The 18,887-nt window shown below is 42.2% G+C and overlaps 1 protein-coding gene across 1 annotated transcript; it reads right to left on the reverse strand.

The window, feature by feature from the left end:
• Positions 1-1,534: 1,534 nt before the first annotated feature.
• LOC149179578 (uncharacterized) lies at positions 1,535-6,143 on the reverse strand. The gene is made up of 2 exons (XM_089413587.1): positions 2,726-6,143; positions 1,535-2,517 (listed from the first exon to the last, which is right to left on the reverse strand). Exons 1-2 carry the CDS (start codon positions 6,141-6,143, stop codon positions 1,535-1,537), a joined length of 4,401 nt encoding a protein of 1,466 aa, XP_089269713.1.
• Between the last annotated feature and the right edge of the window lie 12,744 nt (positions 6,144-18,887).

The following is an 18,887-nucleotide window of genomic DNA, read 5'->3' on the forward strand; positions in this document are numbered from 1 at the left end:
CCTTACCTAGACTTCCTAGATGCTAAGCTAGCCCGTGGCCTAAAAAATTTGTAGGAGAAGAGCATGGACCAAACTGAGGATTAGAAATACAACCACATAACAAGAAAATAGTTGAGAAATGGCAACAAGAACTTCCAGTTTAATTTGTCCTTGAATTGAACTGTGAATTAAAATCAAATGATGTCCTCATAGCAACTTGTAAATAGTTAATTAAGTTTAATTAACTTAATTAGCTTAGGAATTTTGAGTTGGAAGTCTTTCTATAGTCATGTATATGTTCTCCCAAAAATTTAGGGGTCCAATATGAGTTTAAATTGAGTTGTAATTAGATAATTTAGTTTACTGAGTTATAGTCAGTTCAATTAGTTCTAGCTGTTTATGGAACTAATAGAGGAATAATAGTGAGTTGGTACGCTAGTGCATCCACAAGTGTTACTCCAGCTAACTGAAGAATCCCTCATGAGAAACTCGTGAATGTTGGTTCAGAGAAAGACCCAGTTGAGACTAGAATTCCTAACAATCACTTGTGATATTCATACATTATTATTAATTTTCTTTGTGTTATTCTTTTATCATCTTCTCAACAACAATTATAAAATAAAGAACATGAAGATCAATGACACCAGATATAGGCACTTGGCCAAGGAAAAACCCCTATGAAGGGGAAAATCCTGTCAAGCTCTTCAACTACTAGATTCAAATCAAATTGAGGCAATCCAAAACCTTAGACCTAAACAAAGACGCTCCTTTTATCCACCAAGTTAGCCTATCAAGATGAATAGACAAAATTCAATAGTCAACCCTAGTCAAAGAGCTTAAATCCTACAACAACTCAGGTCTTAGCCCTACTGCAGACCTACAACTTCATCCCTCTTGCAACAGTCCAGAAACTCGCATGTGTGGGAGAGGAGAGAGAATTTCAACTTGATTTTTCTTGACAAGTGTTTCCTTCTTGTTCAATAGGGTTTTATCCTTCTTCTTTGTGTTTTTTACTCTTATTTCTTCCTCTTGCAACTCTAGATCGAAATTTATTGGTTGGGTGTCCAAATGAGGTTAAGTAACAACCAATATATAGTGCTTCACAGCTCCTTTTGAGGCTACCTTGTAGAAATTTGAGTTTGACTTGGTGGAGGAGGCATAAATGACACTTTTGACACAAAAACAATTTTATTTCTTGTTTTACAAAACCCAAGAAGGGTATATTAAATAATGACAAGAAATAGGATTCATGGCATAAACCCTAGAATCCTACAATGGAGGCTTTGACATAAAAATAAAGTAATAAAACATGAAACCCATGCTAATAAATAATTTTTTATTTTTTTTTAACGAAGTCGTCTACTTGTATATTATAAAACAGCAATTCAGAAATCTAGTACAAAAAAGGGAGAGCTCTGAGAGCTGAGGTTCAAAAGTGGGTGCGCAGACCCATAATCCTCAAAGCTTCTCTTGATTAAACATAAAACTAAAAGCCAACGGCTATATTGCCTGACGAACGAGCCTCCTAGCCAACTAAATTTACAGTGCATAAGTATTAAGGAGAGTGTTGGGTGACCGAGTCATCCGGGAGGTGTTCCCTCCTGCTTACTCTAGTTGAGGCTTCAGCCTGCTGGCTTTCGGTGAGGGAACGAAGATGGTCTATGGCAGCTTCCATATGTATGCAACGATCCTTTAAATCTTCGATCTCTTTCTTCCTTTTCTCCATTTTTTTGCATTTGGAATTTCTATCAGCGTGGTAATCCTCAGTCAGCTCCTTCACCTGCTTGTTCAGGGCATTGATCATGACTACATGTGCTTTACACATGTTACACTCCTTGTTGTTGAAAATATTGCCCATAGAGTTTCTAGGCTGAGACTGATTGGCAGGCTGATTGTGCTGCTCAGCCATCCTGTATGAATCAGGTTCAGCAGTGCCTCGAGGAGTGTCTGGAGTTATGGAGGGCGTGAGGGTGATGCTACAGGGCTGCTTGTTCGGAGGAATATGTGACGGGAGGCTCAGATGCTGTGTGAGGGCGCAACTGAGAACAAAAACCAAACTATTAGCACTAATAAATGCACAGAAATAAAGAGAGTTGGTTACCCTGGGCAGTGGAGTGTCGACTGTATCCCGGGACGGGCAGGGCGCCTTCGAACGTTGCTTGAGATTAGAGAGGGCAGTGTAAGCAGAGGGAGTCTGATATTTGCTGCCAACCGAGAGGAGCTTGGTGTTTCCTTTAACCCAGATACTGATCTTGCTGTCTTGAGAGAGGCCTTCTGACTGTTGTCCCCGCCTCCTAAGAGCCCTTCGCCTCTGTCTCAGATTGCAATGAGATGTGGTAGCGCTGAGGGACTCGCTATGATTTATAAGAGCGAAGCGGGCTTGCTCACGTTTGTATCGGGGAGTGGTGAATCTGATCTTCTCTGTCGTGAGATCTTTTGAGTTGATCTTTACCAGTCCTTGGAGCCTGAAGCCAGCATGGGCGTGATCCCGCCCTCTATTTTTGTCTGTGGTGTACAATGATGAGTTCCTACCTTTTCCTGCATTCCTCGATTCCGAAGGGCGATACGTTGTCCTATCTCCCCAACTTTGGCAGTCGAGAAGGATATGGTTTGAAGAGGATCGGGTGTGCGCAGGCCTACAGTAATGAAGCGGATGCCTGAGGTGACTGATAATCTGGTGCAAGGGGATAGCGTGCTGACTATGGAATATCTTTGTCATAGAACTCGTTGTTTTCCTTTACCTTACCCGTGGGTCTTCCCGTGGCCTTGTTGGCCAGCTCGTCTGCTTCCGTATTGTTGCTTCTTAGGACGTGCTTAAAGGTCACTTTGTTGATGCTCCTGGTCTGGTCCGCTATTCTTCCTTTGATTCTGTTTAAAGCAATTTGGTTGAAGTCTTTCCCAGTATTCATGGCTGCTATAAGAATTGCAGAGTCCCCTAACACTAAGAGATCATGAATGCCCAACTTCAGGGCAATGGAGGTCCCCAATAGGAGGCTGTATGCTTCAGCCTTATTGTTCGACATGGTACCCAAACTCCACTCATAAGTGACGATTGTTTTCCCTTGAGGATCTCTAATTATTCCCCCTGCTCCAGCTCTGCCTGGGTTGTTTTTTGAAGCCCCGTCGAAGTGAAGCGTGGACCTCTTTTGATTTTGGATCCAACTATTGATTTCCTCCTTTGTCCCTCTGAGTTTCCATTCATTCTGCCCTGTTCCTTTTATTGATTTGCTTTTTGTTTTTGGCTTATGGTTGAATCTTCGGACCCATTCCTTCGCCCTCTCATCTGTGTAAACCGGGTCAGCATGAGGGATCCCTTTAGCTTCAATAGTCTCTGTTATGAGCGCAGTTGTTTTAGCCAGAATACTTGTTATACTAGGTTTTTTGTTTTTGAATATACTTTCGTTCCTGGCTAACCATAATTGCCAGCAGAGGTTTGAAGGGATGCTGGTCCATAGTCTCTTGGCGAGGATCATGTTCTTGCTTGCATAAGGGAAGAGTTTCCCCCAACCTTTCTGAAGGAGAGAAGTCTGATTGGGTAGCTCTCCTATATCTAGAGGGCTAGTTATGAGTTTCCAGCAGGACCTTGCTACCGGACACTCAATGAAGAGATGGTTGATGTTTTCCTCCGCCTTCCTGCACATAAAACAAATTGAAGGACCCTGAATACCCTTTCTCCTTAGATTTTCTGCTGTTAGGATTTTGCCATGAAGCAAGGTCCAATTAAAAAATTTGATCTTCGGAAGACTTTCAATTTTCCAAGCTGCTTTGTAAAATTGCCAATTGTTGGGTGCTGCTAGGTTTTGAAGCGCCTTGTAACCTTCCTTGACTGTGTAATTGCCTCCAGTTGGATCCCAAGCGTAACTATCATCTCTCGTTCTGCTTGTAGGGGCTGCCCCTGTAAGAGATAGCTTAAGTTCGTTCCATAGGTCTTCTAAATCTTTAGGTAGGTGCATAGTTTTCCATCCTTTCCAGCTGTTTTGATCCCAAAGTGAGATGTCGGAAAGGGTTTTAAGATTAGCTTCTGACATCCACAGCTGCAGTGGCCTCAAATTGATGGACTTTTCCTTGGCTTCCGAACCCATGATTCTATCCCTCCATATGCTGATATGTTTCCCATTACCTGGGACTTTAGAGATGTGAGACTTGAGAAGGGGTAAGGTTTTTTTGATCAATTTCCAAACAGGGGTACATTGCCTCTCTGTGATTACATCAGAGAGGATGTTGCTATTGCTCCCACTCAGATATTTCTTTTTGAGTACCTCTGCCCACCAGGATCCCTTCTCTTTTAAGATTCTCCAGGTTAGTTTGAAGCCCATTGCCATATTTGCCAGCCTGGGAATTCTAATTCCTAGTCCACCATTTTCTATGGGGAGGATGACCTTTTCCCATTTTACTAAACTGAATTTTTTTGTGTCTTGCTTTCCTCCCTTCCAGAGGAAGCTTCTTAAGATCAGCTCCATATGCTTGTGAATGCTTGATGGTGCGAGGGTAATGGCAAATTGGTAGATAGGGAGGGCTGAAAGGATTTCTTTGATGAGGATTGTTCTGCCCGCCAGGTTAAGCCAATACATCCCCCAGCTCTGTAGTTTCCCTCTCAGCTTCTCAATTAGCTTGACCCAAACTTCGTTTTTGATTGTCTCTTTGGCCAGAGGCAGTCCTAAATACATAAAGTGAGACCAGTTTGATTGAGCTGGGATTTCCATGATTATAGAGATCCTTTGGGTTATGTATCTTGGAACATTCCAGGTGTAAATCATGCATTTGTTGTTGTTTAATTTGCCCCCCGAGGCTTGAAGGAAGAGGTCCAGGATGGCCTTGAATCTCCTGGCCATGAGGCTTGAGGCACCGCCGATTAAAAGGGTGTCATCTGCAAATAAGGAGTGATTGATCCCCTTGGCTCCTCGGATGATGTCCACTCCTGTTATTTCCTTTAACTTTCGCTTGTTTTCCAAGTGCAAACTTAATGTCTCTGCCATGATGATATAGAGGAAGGGGGAAAGAGGACAGCCTTGCCTCAAGCCTCTTGTGCTCTTGAAGGCGCTGCATGGCCTACCGTTGATTAAAGGAGCTGTCCAGTTGTGGGAAACACATTCCATAATCCTACTGATGAAATGCTCTGATACCCCGAAGTTTGCAAGCACAGTCCTCAGAAATGTGTGGTTTACCCTGTCAAAGGCGTTCGCCATATCCAGCTTGATTATCATACCCTTCTCATTTCTAGCAACGCTGCTGTGTATCGCCTCCTGAACCAGAATTACATTATCTGTTATGTGTCTCTTGGGGAGAAATCCTCCTTGGTTATCCGAGATGAGTGAGGGAAGGATTTTTTTCAGCCTATTTGCCAGAATCTTTGTGATGATTTTGTATGAGACATTGCATAATGAAATAGGTCTGAACCTGTCAAAGGATTGAGGGTTGGGCTCTTTTGGGATTAGCGCTAGATGCGAAGATTTGATACTGCTGCCCATTTTACTTTTTGAGTGGAAATTTCTCACCATTCTTATGTAGTCTTTTTTGATGATGTCCCAGTGTGTTTTGTAGAAGCTCACCGTGAAGCCATCCGGCCCGGGTGCTTTGTCAAGAGGCATACTATTGATTGACCACTCAACCTCCTCTATTGAGATTTCTTTGTCCAGTTCACAGTTTTGGGCTTCTGAGACCTTTCTCTCTATGATGTTGGCGAAATCTGTATTTTCTTGATAGTGGGGATCAGCTGTGAGTAGAGATTGAAAGTGTTTTGAGGCAGCCTCCTTGATTTCCCCTTTATCCGTTAGCTCTTTCCCTTCAAACATTATCCTTTCAATGTTATTTCCAGCTCTCCTTACTTTGAGACAGTTATGGAAGAAAGAGGTGTTTTTATCCCCAGAATTGAGCCAGAGACATCTTGACTTTTGTCTTAGCTCTTCCTCTTCTTTACGGTGCTGATTGTACAATGCTTTATACATCTCACCTTCTTTCCTTTGGTCTTCTTCCGTTTCTTGGACTGCCTCTTTTTCCTGATTCCATTGCTCTAGTTTCATTTGCAGATCGTTTTTTGCCTTCCTTTCCTCCTTCACGTGATTCCTCACCCAATTTTTTATGGCAACCCTCAGCAATTTGATCTTCGTTTCCCAAACGAAGTGTGGGGAGCCTGTTATCTCTGTTCTCCAGATTTCTTTTATCATGGCTTTGAAATCCTCGCTGGAATCCTAGACTTTGTTGTATTTGAATGGCAGCGGACCCAAGTCTTCCTCTTTGTCTAAATACAGCGCCACGGGTTTGTGATCAAAAATGAATCCTTGAATGATTGTGCTGCGAATCCTCGGAAAGTTGGCAGTTGTTCGCTCCTGTACGAGGATTCTATCAAGTCTTTCTTTGATATTATTCCTGCCTGTCCTTTTATTTGACCATGTATAACGACCATTTTGGGGAGGAATGTCTATGAAATTGTGAGTTTGTATGATATCCTCCAGTTTTTGTCTATATAGGTCAATGAAAAACTTTTCTCCTAGCTTCTCCTCTGCATTCCTTATTAAGTTCAGGTCTCCTCCTAGAAAGATCTTCCTCCCTTGGGTAGTCTCAATATCTGCAGTCAAAGATTCCCAACAAGTAGCTTTGTCTCTGAAGTGTGGGGGGGCATACACGTTATAGATTGTGTATTCCTCCTTCATATCTGTGCTTTGCATATCTATTCTAATCCACCATCTGTTTTGTTTGTTATCTATGAGATTCCAGTTACTTTTGTTCCATATTACTCCTATACCTCCTGAGGCTCCTATTGCACTCATGGCTATTCCTTCGTACTTTCTATTTCTTATCAGGCTGTTTTGGAATTCTTGATCACTGATTTTGGTCTCCTGGAGTAGGAGGAAGTCTGGTTGTTCTGCTTTAATAAGGTCTCGGACTGCATTTGCTTTCAGGGAGGAGCCCATCCCCCTACAGTTCCAAGAGACCAAAATCATCATTTACCTGTTTTATTGTGGATCCCACTTTTCTCCTTCATCTTATCACCACTTCCTTTGTTCCTGTCCAGGTATGTGTCCATTGGTTGCTGAGTCCCTGTAGCCATTTCTTTAGCAGCATTCTCATCTCTTATTTCCTTGTTTGATTTTCTTCCTACTTTTTTTGGTGGATCCGTGGCTGCTATGTTTTCCTTTGTTTTATTTCTCGTTAGGATCCTTTCCACTGTTTGAGGTGGGGAGACCTGGAGGGGAGAAGAGGGGGAGGTTCTGGGGCCCTTGGGGGATGGAGGGGGGGATGAGGGTTCCTCTGAAGCTAGGGATTCAAAGGGATTGGAGGATGTGGGGATGGGAGGGCCCGAGCTTGAAGGATGAGAGGAGAGGATTGGGGTTTCAGAGGAGGGCTCTGCTGATTCAGGGGGAGGGTTTGACTTCTTTTTTTTCCTGACTATTTCCCATGCTTCCTCGGGGGTTTCGTTATTGCTATTATCTTCTGATCTAGATTTAGTGCACCTATTAGCAAAATGACCGTACTCATGACATACCTTACACTTGAAAGGGAGCTGCTCGTAGTCCACCTGCTGAATGTGCGTCCACTGATCCACTTTGAGTTTGATTGCCTCTGGTAAGCCTTTGCCCAAATCCACTTCTACACAAATCCTTGCGCATGCATGCATATTCTCCTTTGGCTCCGATCTGTCCACGTATTTCCCGACTGCGTTTCCAATGGCCCGAACAGATTCATCACCCCAACAGTGAAGCGGAAGATGCGGGAGGCGTACCCAGACAGGAACTGCATTGGGAACGTCCATTTCTGGGTCAAAGTCAGGGGTCCAGCGGTTGAGATAAAGGCCTCTGGTGTCCATGAAATAGGGTCCGTTTCTGAAGATGAGGTTACGGTCCTCCACTGTTTCAAAAAGGAAGGTAAAGAATCCCCTTCCACAAAACCTTATTGCGATTTTTCCCTGGACCATAGCATTCCAGTTTCTTTCTACCCAGCGCTGAACTGTGCGAGGGGAAGGCCATAACCCCGTGAACTGGCCAACCAGGCCGCGTTCAGCCAGGGCCACAGCAGCTCTCCTTGGAAGTGCTGGGGGAAGAGAGACTTCCGGGATTTCATCAAGCTTCTTGACAAACTTTGAGGCTGAAGGCCGAATCCTTTCCGTGATATTCTCTGGGATAAGAGATGCAAAGGCTTTCTCCAGTTCAGCCTGCTCTTGAGAGGGTGGATCCATTGAGCCACGCAGGGGCACTCTAACGACTGGCGAGAAGATCCGGATGAGGAGAGGGCAGGAGGCCCTAAGAAATGGGAAGCAGCGAGAGGCTGCCGACAGCTGCAGAGCTGCCAAACGCGATCAAGATGGCCAGGGCGGGAGGCCCGAAAGAGGGGAGGGCAGGAGGTCTCGGGCGGAGGGGGCCCGCAGCAGGGAGCTGCAGCCCAGCAGCAGAGCTGCCAAGCTCGGGCAAGCTCAAAGGAGGTCAGGGCCGCGGCCTGGAGCGGGAGCTCGCCATCGCTGTCTTATGGTGTGTGTTTGCAACTTTTCCAAACAACTTATACATACTCAAAGGAGGAAAACAACAATGTTCTCTAAGAAAAAATGATGAAAACCAGTTGTGGCATAATAAATAATTTTTATTTCATAATAAAAAATATTTTTCTTTCTTTTGATAAGTACATTACATCATGACTCAAATACAATTATGAAGACCGACATTAGTTACATTCTTCAGCATTTACAATGTCCATTAGGGCCATTTTATATAAAGACCACCAATCATTCGATCATAGAGGAATGAAACCAAAACGAGTGGAAGAGTGTGAGAGGGGTGGTGGAACATAGAGGGTCGAGTGAAACCCTACACATGCAACTAGTCATGAGCATGAATTTTGAGGGGAATATTCTTGAGGTATATTCCCTAATATATTCTTAGCAATATTCCCAATATATTTCTATTGCTATGGAACCTTGGAGATTCTCAGGGTTCCAGAATTGACAGTGTCAGAACCCAGCTAAGTTTATACTCATTTTATTCATAATTTCAAAAGGAATTCAATGATGTAGTCAAAATGGAGATTTGAGAAGCATATTTGAGGGCTCATGGCAGAAGCCCATCTTTGCGATTAATGGTTGGCCTGAACTTCGAGGCATACTTGCACATGTCAGAAGATGGTCATGTTTATACTCTAAAGTTGTAGAATTCCAAGACGAAGCTACTGATATGGAGTATGTTGTAGCTTGAGCAAAAAAATTTAAAGCCAGTGGTTGGATCTCATGTTTGACTGTCATTGTTTGGAACGCTTAACAAGGTGAGCTTAAACTGTATAGAAGGCGGTGAAGTGTACACTCAAAATTCGAAGAATGATTAGAAAAACTTGCTGGTGATGTGTTATGCATGTTTCTAGAAACATTGTTGTCGCCTTGGCACAAGAACAAAAGTAAGCTTTATGTATTTATGATTTTTGTTTCTTTTTGGATAATGCAAAGGGATGAAGGTATGTTGCAAATGTTGGCTTGTTGGGGCCCAACCCAGGTTCAGAAGTGATTTAGCCAAACAAATCCCGAAACTACCGGCCCTTTCAGAAATAGTCTGCGGTGCACGAACTGAGGTCTCACCCGAGGTAGTATGGGAGGGTACTGGAACCAGTTTTCTGCACCCTAGGGATGTCTTGATGAAATCTAAGAAGTTCGTGAACCAAACCTGTGTGCTTGCACTGCTCCGCGCAGCCGTCTGTCCTTTGCAGCTTGTGCAACTACTTCCGTGCAGCTCTGTAAAGAGCACGGAGAGGTGTTGTCTAGATCCTTTATCCTTATTGTGCTATTATTATAGATCTTAACTTAATTGTGTGGGCCCAATATTCTTATTAATCATTCAACATTCATAACAAGTGCGTGCAATCATAAAACTGTAAAGAGATGCATAAATATAATAGAAGCATAGACACATAATATTTCAGAATCAACTTATCTTTTATTAATTCTCTGTCCAAGTACAATCCCAACTCTGCCCTGCGCACTTAGCTGCAGGGGTCCGCGCACTCAGCTGCAGACTCTACTAGGCCTCCGCGCACTCAGCTGCAGAGCCTCTACCTATCACTACGACCCAATACCTTCAGATCTACTTCTAGCTTCTAATCATGCCTTCACATCTATCTATTACTTCTCAAAACTAAGACTTCCTTTACACTTAGAGCCTCGCTCTATTTATACAATCCCATGGTCCACGGACCATGGGTGGGCCGACACACTTTACATTGAATTACATTATCTTAGGGCAGACAACCCTAGACTCTCACGCTTCGCGCCCGCATTTTGCAGGCTCCTTACATTACGTTTGACCAAAATTCGGGCTTCAAGCACCAAAAACATGCTATGGGGGGATCGACTACCCAACAGTCCCCCAACACAATCATCGTGACTCATCCCAAGTCACTCTGTTAGTGTGGCGTTCTTTGCGCGAAGTTCATCCAACTGTGCCTGTGTTACGTGAAGGTCAGTAACGCACCATGCTGTTGTCGTCTGGATCTGCTCCATCTCTTCTTCTAATCATCTGCGTCTGACTTGATTTTATACTTTGATGTTGGCTTCTAGTACCTATGTTTATAGTCCCACACCTTTGTCCGGCTTGTCGAGTTGCAAAGACTATGTTTCCTACAGATAGTGAGGTGGTCGCACCACTGGTGTGAGGCTTCAAGTCACCTTCCAACGCGGTCTCCCCGCCCTCCTTAATTATCGTCGTGCTAGTCAGTGCCTCACATTCTTCCTTAGACAGTGTGCTTCCCTGGTTACTTTGTCTGATAAGGTGCGGTCGCAGCCATGGTAACAGAGCCAGAAATTCTCGGCGACAATCTTCTAATGTGGTGGTATGGCTACCCATATCTTGTCCTGTCCTTCTATCGATGCAACATGTTTGCACGATTTCAGTTTCCAGTTTTCTGATTTCTGCGTCCATTAACATGCTTTTCTGCTTCAGTCGTACCCGATCTTCTTCGAGTTCGCGAAGTTTCAAGTTCCCTCACCAAATGGCTTCCTGTAACTACATAATTCCTTTACCCGGGTCCTCACGTACTGTCCCAACTGTGGGAGCTATTTTAGGGGGATTCTTCTCTGCTCTTATGGTTTCGTCTCTTCTCATCAGTGTTGGGATCACTCCCACGCTTCGATTGTCGCTTATGTCCCTATAGGCCCATCGAACTGTTGGTACGCATAGGTCCCAGTCATTTCGTCTCACCTGTAAACTCTGTTCATGATTCCACATAGCTTTTTGAATGCTCCGATGTGGAATATTTGTGGCGTGCATTGATTTTCTTACTGCCATGTTTGGTTCTGATTTTTGATCCTTAGTCTAGGATGTGCTTGCATGACACACGTCTGCACCCATCGACACAGGTGGGCGCGCAAGATGCTTTGTCCTAGCTGCCCGGCTCTCATTCAACGCTGGGGGCTTCCAAATCTTAAGCGCATCCATCTCCTACATTTGTGCCAGTTTACAATGGTCTTTTGATGTGTACTCCACCATCGTGAGGGTGTCATGCACAGTGCCCATTCCAACGCACCGTACCGCTGTTGTTTGGTACTGCGCTTTCAAATTTTTCCAGGAAATCATCCACCACTGTCACCCGATCACAGGTTGGCAGTTCCCTTGCCTCTATCATCATGCAACGCAGCGATCTAATCATCATGTTGCAATTTAGTGTTGTCACTTCGTGCAACCTATTTTGCCAGTGTTCTACTTCTTTGTCTGAATCCGAAGTGCAGGAACTGTCGTGCTCCCATGATATTCTCCCATCTCCAGTCAGGTTCACTCGATCTTGGTCTTGTGCCATTATTCGATAAATACAATCTAGCTCATCGCCACGCACTAGTTCAGTGTAACACGCTCCCTCGGTTGGGTCTAGCGGAACTACTACGCGTAGGGATGTTTTCTCGAATATAATCTTTCGCTTCTTTAGGTTAATGACTCCATTCATATTAGTGGCCCAGTATATTCCTAGGAACGCGGGATAAGGATTGCCGTCATCGACAATCTCTATTACTTCAAAGTCCGTCTGTGTGCTCATGCCTTCGATATCAACTGTTATCCCTTTCAACCTCCCCATGGGAAAAATCTTTTGTTGGTTTGCCATTCGTAATTGAATAGGGGACCACTGTAACACAGGCTTGCCCATACGTTCCCATTTCTTCTTTGGTAATACATTCACGTTTGAACCTAGGTCTAGGATTACCTGATCCATTTCATATTCGCCAATCTGCACCATCAATCTCATTTCCCTCCTGGTGCGCAATGCATGCTTTCCCAGTTTCTAGACTACACGTGGTTCCCCTGACGTTGTGCACCTAGTGATCAACTCCTGTAGGCCCTTAACTACCTTATTGTCATGCAGCAGTTTCATGCATGTCTCCAAAAAGGTAGTAAGCATAGAAGGATCCATCCCTAGTTGTGTTTAATCATTAATACCTAAAGTAGAGGCCTCCGCGAAGCTCTTCTTAGCTTCCATGAACATGTCCTTTGCACGTTCTAAGTCAAACTCAGGGTCCTTTGTAAGAGCCTTGCGAACCTATGTATCTTCCTCAGGCTACTTCCCCTTATCCTCCCCTATGGTCGCACCACTTCTGAGCATCATCTTCACATTTGGGTCTTCTTCGCGTGGTTCATACCTCATCATTTGGATATTCTGAGTCGAAGGAGGCTGGAGTACCCCTTTCTCGCGCATCTGTGCGATCAACGTAGGACAATCTACTACTTCATGATTGAACTGGGCACAGTATGAACAAGATATTCTCGTCGGGTTGGTACAATCGCAGGCGTAGTGCTCTGGTCCTCCATAATTGTAACAAATTAACTATCCGCAGCCCCTTCCTGGTCCCATTCCTCCTCGTCCTCGACCTCGCCTCTGAAATCTAGTGTGCGCCATCCTCGCAGCTAGGTCGAGGGCTCGCATTTCTGTCTACATCCTATATGTGGGGGTCCGATCCATCATTAGCTCGTAGCTATGACAAGTACGCTTATCGTGGCCTACCAACCTGCAAAAATTACAAAACAGCTGCTATGGAGTCTGTGTATACTTCTTCAACAAATGAGAGTTATCCGTCGTGTGTTTTCCTCCTATTTGATAGATCGCGCACCATAACGTCAGTGTTGCACTCAGCCCTGCCTGTGCCTCTGGTCTCAACGGCATTGGACCCCCTCCTGCCAAGTAGTTTGCGAATATTTGGCATTGGTCTTTGTCATGGCCCTGGCCTTTGCATTTTATGCACCACACTTCCTCGCGTACCTCTGGCCACGGTGCCCTATCCTGCTTCAGGCGCTGCATTTCCAGGTAGAGATTCTGTAGTTGTGCATGGATTTGTTGAACTCCCAACCCCGGATCTTGTATCGGTGTTTCATGCAACCTCATCGCCATTTCCAATGCTTCGACCTATGTTGAAAGTTTCTGTTGTGATAGTGCCGTCCTCAGGTGCGGTGTGAGAGACGCCACAATCCATGTGCAATGGTGTGCATCTGTGAGCATCATATTAGCCTCGCAGATCATACTCTTCAGCCACTGATCCAAATCACAAGGGGTCTTGCCTGGAAGCCTCATGATCTCTTTAAATCTAATGATTGACTGTGTCTCTGATTTCGGTCGGCTAAATTCTCTGTTCGGCGCATTCTGGATATTTTTTATTCCTGCATTTGGGTGATCATTAGAGTGCTCGATATACCATGTCAACCCGCGATCTTGCAACGCTCACCAATGTTGCCTTCTTAATGTTGTCGTCCGTGATCCCTTATGTTTCCCACACTGCTCTTACCACGAACCAGAACTGGTTCGGATCCTCATTCCCTACTCCTCTGAATACGGGTAGCTTGATCGCGCTCGCCATGCTGAACTATTTGTTTGGTGGAGATGGAGTGGTGGGAGATGGAGGTGAAGGAGGTGAAGCGGGTGGTGGCGTGGGTGGAGGTGGTAACTGCAGAATGTGCTGTCTTATCAAACTGACCGCACTTCTAAGAGAGACCTGAGCAAGCTCCTCCTCTATCTCTCGCTAAGGTGAAATTAAGGGACTGTTTCCTAATTCCCGATCTTTCCTCTCCGCGTCATCCCAAACATTAATGCATTCGCATAACCTGCTTTTCACATAACAACATCTTAATCCAGGTATTCAAAGAGTTAATGTACTTACCTCGCGGTCCCTTGAGAAAACGTTGTTCTGCTTTGCTGTAGCTCACGGTCGTGTCTATCGCAAACTCAGTGATAAATCCTCCTATTATCTGGTCGAGCCAATGGTCCACAACTCGCGCGATATTATCTTCTAATGCCTCTAGTCTACGCACTAATTCTGTAGTCCACACTATCGGTTGGTTGAGCTTACACCTTCCCTAGCTGTCGTCTAACCTCACGATCCACTCATACAGTTAAGAAGGAAAGGACGCGAAGAAGATCTCGTGGATTTCTCTATACACGTAGTGATCCAACCACCTTTTCTTGGATACATGCGGAGTTTTGCTTTCCTGTGTCACGAACTCGTGAATCTTCTTGTCCAACCACTCTTCAATTTCCTTCTTTGTTGGGTTTCAGTGGCATGACATCAGACATCCCTTAGGCAGGTCCTAGTTCTGGAAATGGAACCATTTGTTGGCTTGTTGGGGCCCGACCCAGGTTCGGAAGTGATTTAACCAAACAAATCCCGAAACTACTGGCTCTTTCGGCAATAGTCCGCGGTGTGTGAACTGAGGTCTCACCTGAGGTAGTATGGGAGGGTGCTGGAACCAGGTTTCTGCACCCTAGGGATGTCTTGATGAAATCTAAGAAGTTCGCGAACCGAACCTGTGCGCTTGAACTACTCCGCGAAGTCGTTTGTCCTTTGTAGCTTGTGCGACTGCTTCCATGCAGCTCTGTAAAGAGCACAGAGAGGTGCTGTCTAGATCCTTTATCCTTATTGTGCTATTATTATAGATCTTAACTTAATTGTGTAGGCCCAATATTCTCATTAATCATTCAACATTCATAACAAGTGCGTGCAATCATAAAACTGTAAAGAGATGCATAAATATAACAGAAGCATAGACACACAATATTTCAGAATCAACTTATCTTTTATTAATTCTCTGTCCAAGTACAATCCCAACTCTGCCCTGCGCACTTAGCTGTAGGGGTCCGCGCACTCAGTTGCGGACTTTACTAAGCCTCTGCGCACTCAGCTGCGGAGCCTCTACCTATCACTACGAACCAATACCTTAAGATCTACTTCTAGCTTCTAATCATGCCTTCACATCTATCTATTACTTCTAAAAACTAAGACTTCCTTAACACAGTTTTCCCATATATGGATGCCTTGTACACTTATCCTTTCTCACATGTTCTGGTACTAAATACTTTCGATAGTTTGCATGTCACCTATTATCATTACAAAATTACATGATATAATATGTTATAAATACTAATGTTTGTCGGTAAACCTTGGTTCTATTGCTATATGGTTTGACGTGTACAAATGATAAATGATATCGATAACATGCTTGCGTTTAACCCTTGTAATAGTGACATGTGTTATCAAATAAACATCGACACTAATTCTCTAGATAAATAAAAATTCGTTGTATTATGAATTTTGTTAAGCATTGCTTTGGGTGATAAGTCATTGTGCATAATGCTGAAGTGTAGAGAAAACTTTCACTGTGCTTCTTCTGCACTCCGCACAACTTTAATCAATTAATTAACTTTAGAGTCAAAAACTATACTACATTACAACTATTTATCTTGTTAAAATATAATATAAATACCCACATTTTATTTTAATAATTAAAACTAACTATTAATAAATTTTTAACGAAATATATACAAATATATATATTAATTTAATTTTCATAAATATAATAAATTTAAATAATTAAATAACAAGTTAACCATATGTATACGTTCTTTTATGTAATAATACATAAATTTTATAATTTAAAACTTAGTATAATCTAAGTCAAATCACAATGATATGATATGAGTTGCAAATCTTATCTTTAATGAGTTGTTATAATTCACCAATAAGATCTCTCTGAAAAATAATTCACTAATAAGATGTCCATCATATGTAGATCTTGAATCATTAAATATAAATTCATATAATGCCATAAAGTTGTTTCCTCTATGCTCAATTCCTAACAAAATTTAATCAAATTTATATTTTAACTATTAATACTTTTTTCCAAAATTTAAATGTATAAATTCAAAATAAATATTACTCAATCACAATCTAATATTATTAAATTCTAAATTTTATTTTCGATTTTATTAAACATTATTAATATTATCTTTATAAGGTTTATTAACTCTCTTACCAAAAAAATCCCATGATTAATTATTATATTAAATTATTGGTAAAAAATGTTAAATAACATCATTATTACTCTTTTATCGTCAGCCATAAATCATAAGTAAATATTTTAATGTTAATTGAATAATTAATGTTTTTATAAAGTAGTGCATTTTTCAAATTTTTTAATTAATTTTAATATTACTTCTTAAATAATAATTTATAATTTTTTAGTTATTATATTTTATATAAAAATATATATATATATATATATATATATATTTCAATTTACAAAATCTACAATAATATTACTATTTTCACTTTAATTATTTATTTAAAATTTTGATAATTATTAAAATTTTGATATTGATTTTTGAGAATACATACATTAAAAATAATAAAAAGTGTATTATACGTTTAATAACACCAATAAATAGTTTAGTTTGATATGTGACTCAACAATAGTAAGAAATTTAATTTATTATGCAACATATCATCTTGCTACAGTGTTTAATATCATATGACACTCAGAATTATTTCATAATATTAGTCGCACGTTTTCATGATCACATTTATTATTAATTTTATTATTACTTATACGTGTTATGAGGGTTACTCATTTATTTTCAAATATTAACATTTTTTAAACTTATTTTTGCTTGTGCATAATTTCACCTGAGCAAACAGGATTTGTGGAGGGAAGGCAAATTCTTGATGGACTAGTAGTAACCCAGGAAACGATCCACTCTCTAAAACAGAAAAAACAGAAAGGAATGATGATAAAGCTCGATCTGTCAAAAGCCTACGATCGCTTAAACTGGAAATACCTCAAGGCAATCCTTGGGGCCTTTGGATTTAGCAGCAGATGGATAGACTGGGTTTATAGTATGATATCAACTCCTATTTTTTCAGTCATGCTAAATGGGGTTCCATCGTCAACTTTCAGTGCTACTAGAGGAATAAGACAGGGGGATCCTATATCTCCCTTCTTGTTCATAATGGCTGCGGAGGGTTTGGGAAGGTATTTTAAAAAAGAGCTGAGGGAAAGGAAAATTAAAGGCTTAAGGCTATGGGGTAACAATCTGCCCATCACCCATCAGCAGTTTGTAGACGATGTCATGCTCTTCTGTGAAGTCTCAATAAAGGAGGTAAGGGGCGTTAAAAGAATCCTGGATCTGTTTATGGAGGCATCTGGTATGGAGATAAATAAAGAAAAATCATGTACCTTCATCTTTAACACTTCGGACACTATTAAGGCTCATCTAACCAGAACGTTAGGGTTCAGACATGGAGAACTTCCAACAAAGTACCTGGGGAATCAGCTAGATACAAACCCCACAAGAATGGCAAACTGGCAACAAATTATAGAGAAACTCAAGAATAGGCTTGCAAGTTGGTCTTTTAGATCGCTGAACATAGCAGGCAGACTGGTGTTACTAAAATCAGTTTACAGGCAATACCTATTTACCCTCTATCTATCATGGCTGTCCCCAAAGGGGTATGCATGAGAATGAAAGAAATCTTTAGCAAATTCATATGGGGAGGGCCAAAGCAGCAGAGGAAATGGGCACTGGTTTCGTGGAAAAGCTTGACTAAAAGAAAAGAAGAAGGGGGTCTAGGTCTTAGAGACCCGGAAATGTTGAACAAAGTGCTAGGAGCAAAATTGTGGTGGAGGTGGATGAGGGGAGGAAATGACTTATGGAAGAGAATATGGACCCAGAAATATAACATGCCCGCAACAACGGCAGGCATCCTTAGAGTTGAAGAAACTCCCAAAGGCTCCACAATCTGGGAATTAGCAAGCCAGAGTAGATATATCATAAACAATTATGCCTTTTGGGAAATAAGAGGAGGAGGTACTGCTAGATTTTGGGACGAGGAGTGGCAACAAAGAAACAAATTGGCCAGTATACAAGCCTTGCAAAGTACACAGCAAAAAGCGATAGGGGAGGGGCGAGAATACGTAAGAGACTACTGGAAAGAAGGGGAGCCAAATGGGATATGGAGAACATGGAGAAGGCCAGAAGAATGGGATGAAAACATAGACCAAGAGCAGCAAGGAATATATATAAAAGAATTGGAATCAAGGAAAATTAAAGCCAGACCAAGACCGGATATTCTCAGATGGAGAAAATCTGCGAAAGGGGCCTTCACAGTTAAGGAAGCATATTATTTGACAAATCATCAGGAGAGGGAGGAAGAAAACGCAGAATGGAAAGTTATCTGGAATAGTAAGTGGTGGCCGAAGATAACCATATTTGCGTGGCTAGTTGGAAGAGAAAGAATCCTAACATGGGATAAGATCCAGAAGAGAGGATTCTTCGGACCCTCGAGATGCAGCCTTTGAAAAACGGGGACCGAAACCCAGGAACACATTCTGAACGCCTACCCATTCGCCCAACATCAATGGGAGAAGGTCAGAAGTCTCTTCGGAAAGCAAATAGAGACCCCAATGACATAAAAAAGACCATCTTTCAATGGGGTGAGGGACAATTTTCATGTAAGGTGGTAAGGAGAAGTTGGAATTTAGCGGTAGGATTCGTGATATGGTTTTTGTGGAAGGAACGAAATCGAAGGATTTTTTTAGACAAGCCCAATAATCCAGAAAGGATATGGAAAGGAATTCAAAAGGCGATTAGAGAAACTGTTATGGCCGAAATCTCGGAAGAGGAAGATTGAA

The sequence above is a fragment of the Pinus tabuliformis genome, chromosome 3_2 (assembly GCF_031772625.1).
Source record: "Pinus tabuliformis cultivar Carrire ecotype Pingquan chromosome 3_2, CPIR1, whole genome shotgun sequence".
In the NCBI taxonomy this organism is placed as follows: domain Eukaryota; kingdom Viridiplantae; phylum Streptophyta; class Pinopsida; order Pinales; family Pinaceae; genus Pinus; species Pinus tabuliformis.

Excerpts from the sequence above, each read along its gene's own strand:
- LOC149179578 (XM_089413587.1), bottom strand. The coding sequence starts at position 6,143 with ATGATAAAAGAAATCTGGAGAACAGAGATAACAGGCTCCCCACACTTC. Across the intron at positions 2,518-2,725 it reads GGCCACGGGAAGACCCACGG|GAAAAGGTAGGAACTCATCA; the intron begins GTAAGGTAAAGG and ends CGAGGAATGCAG.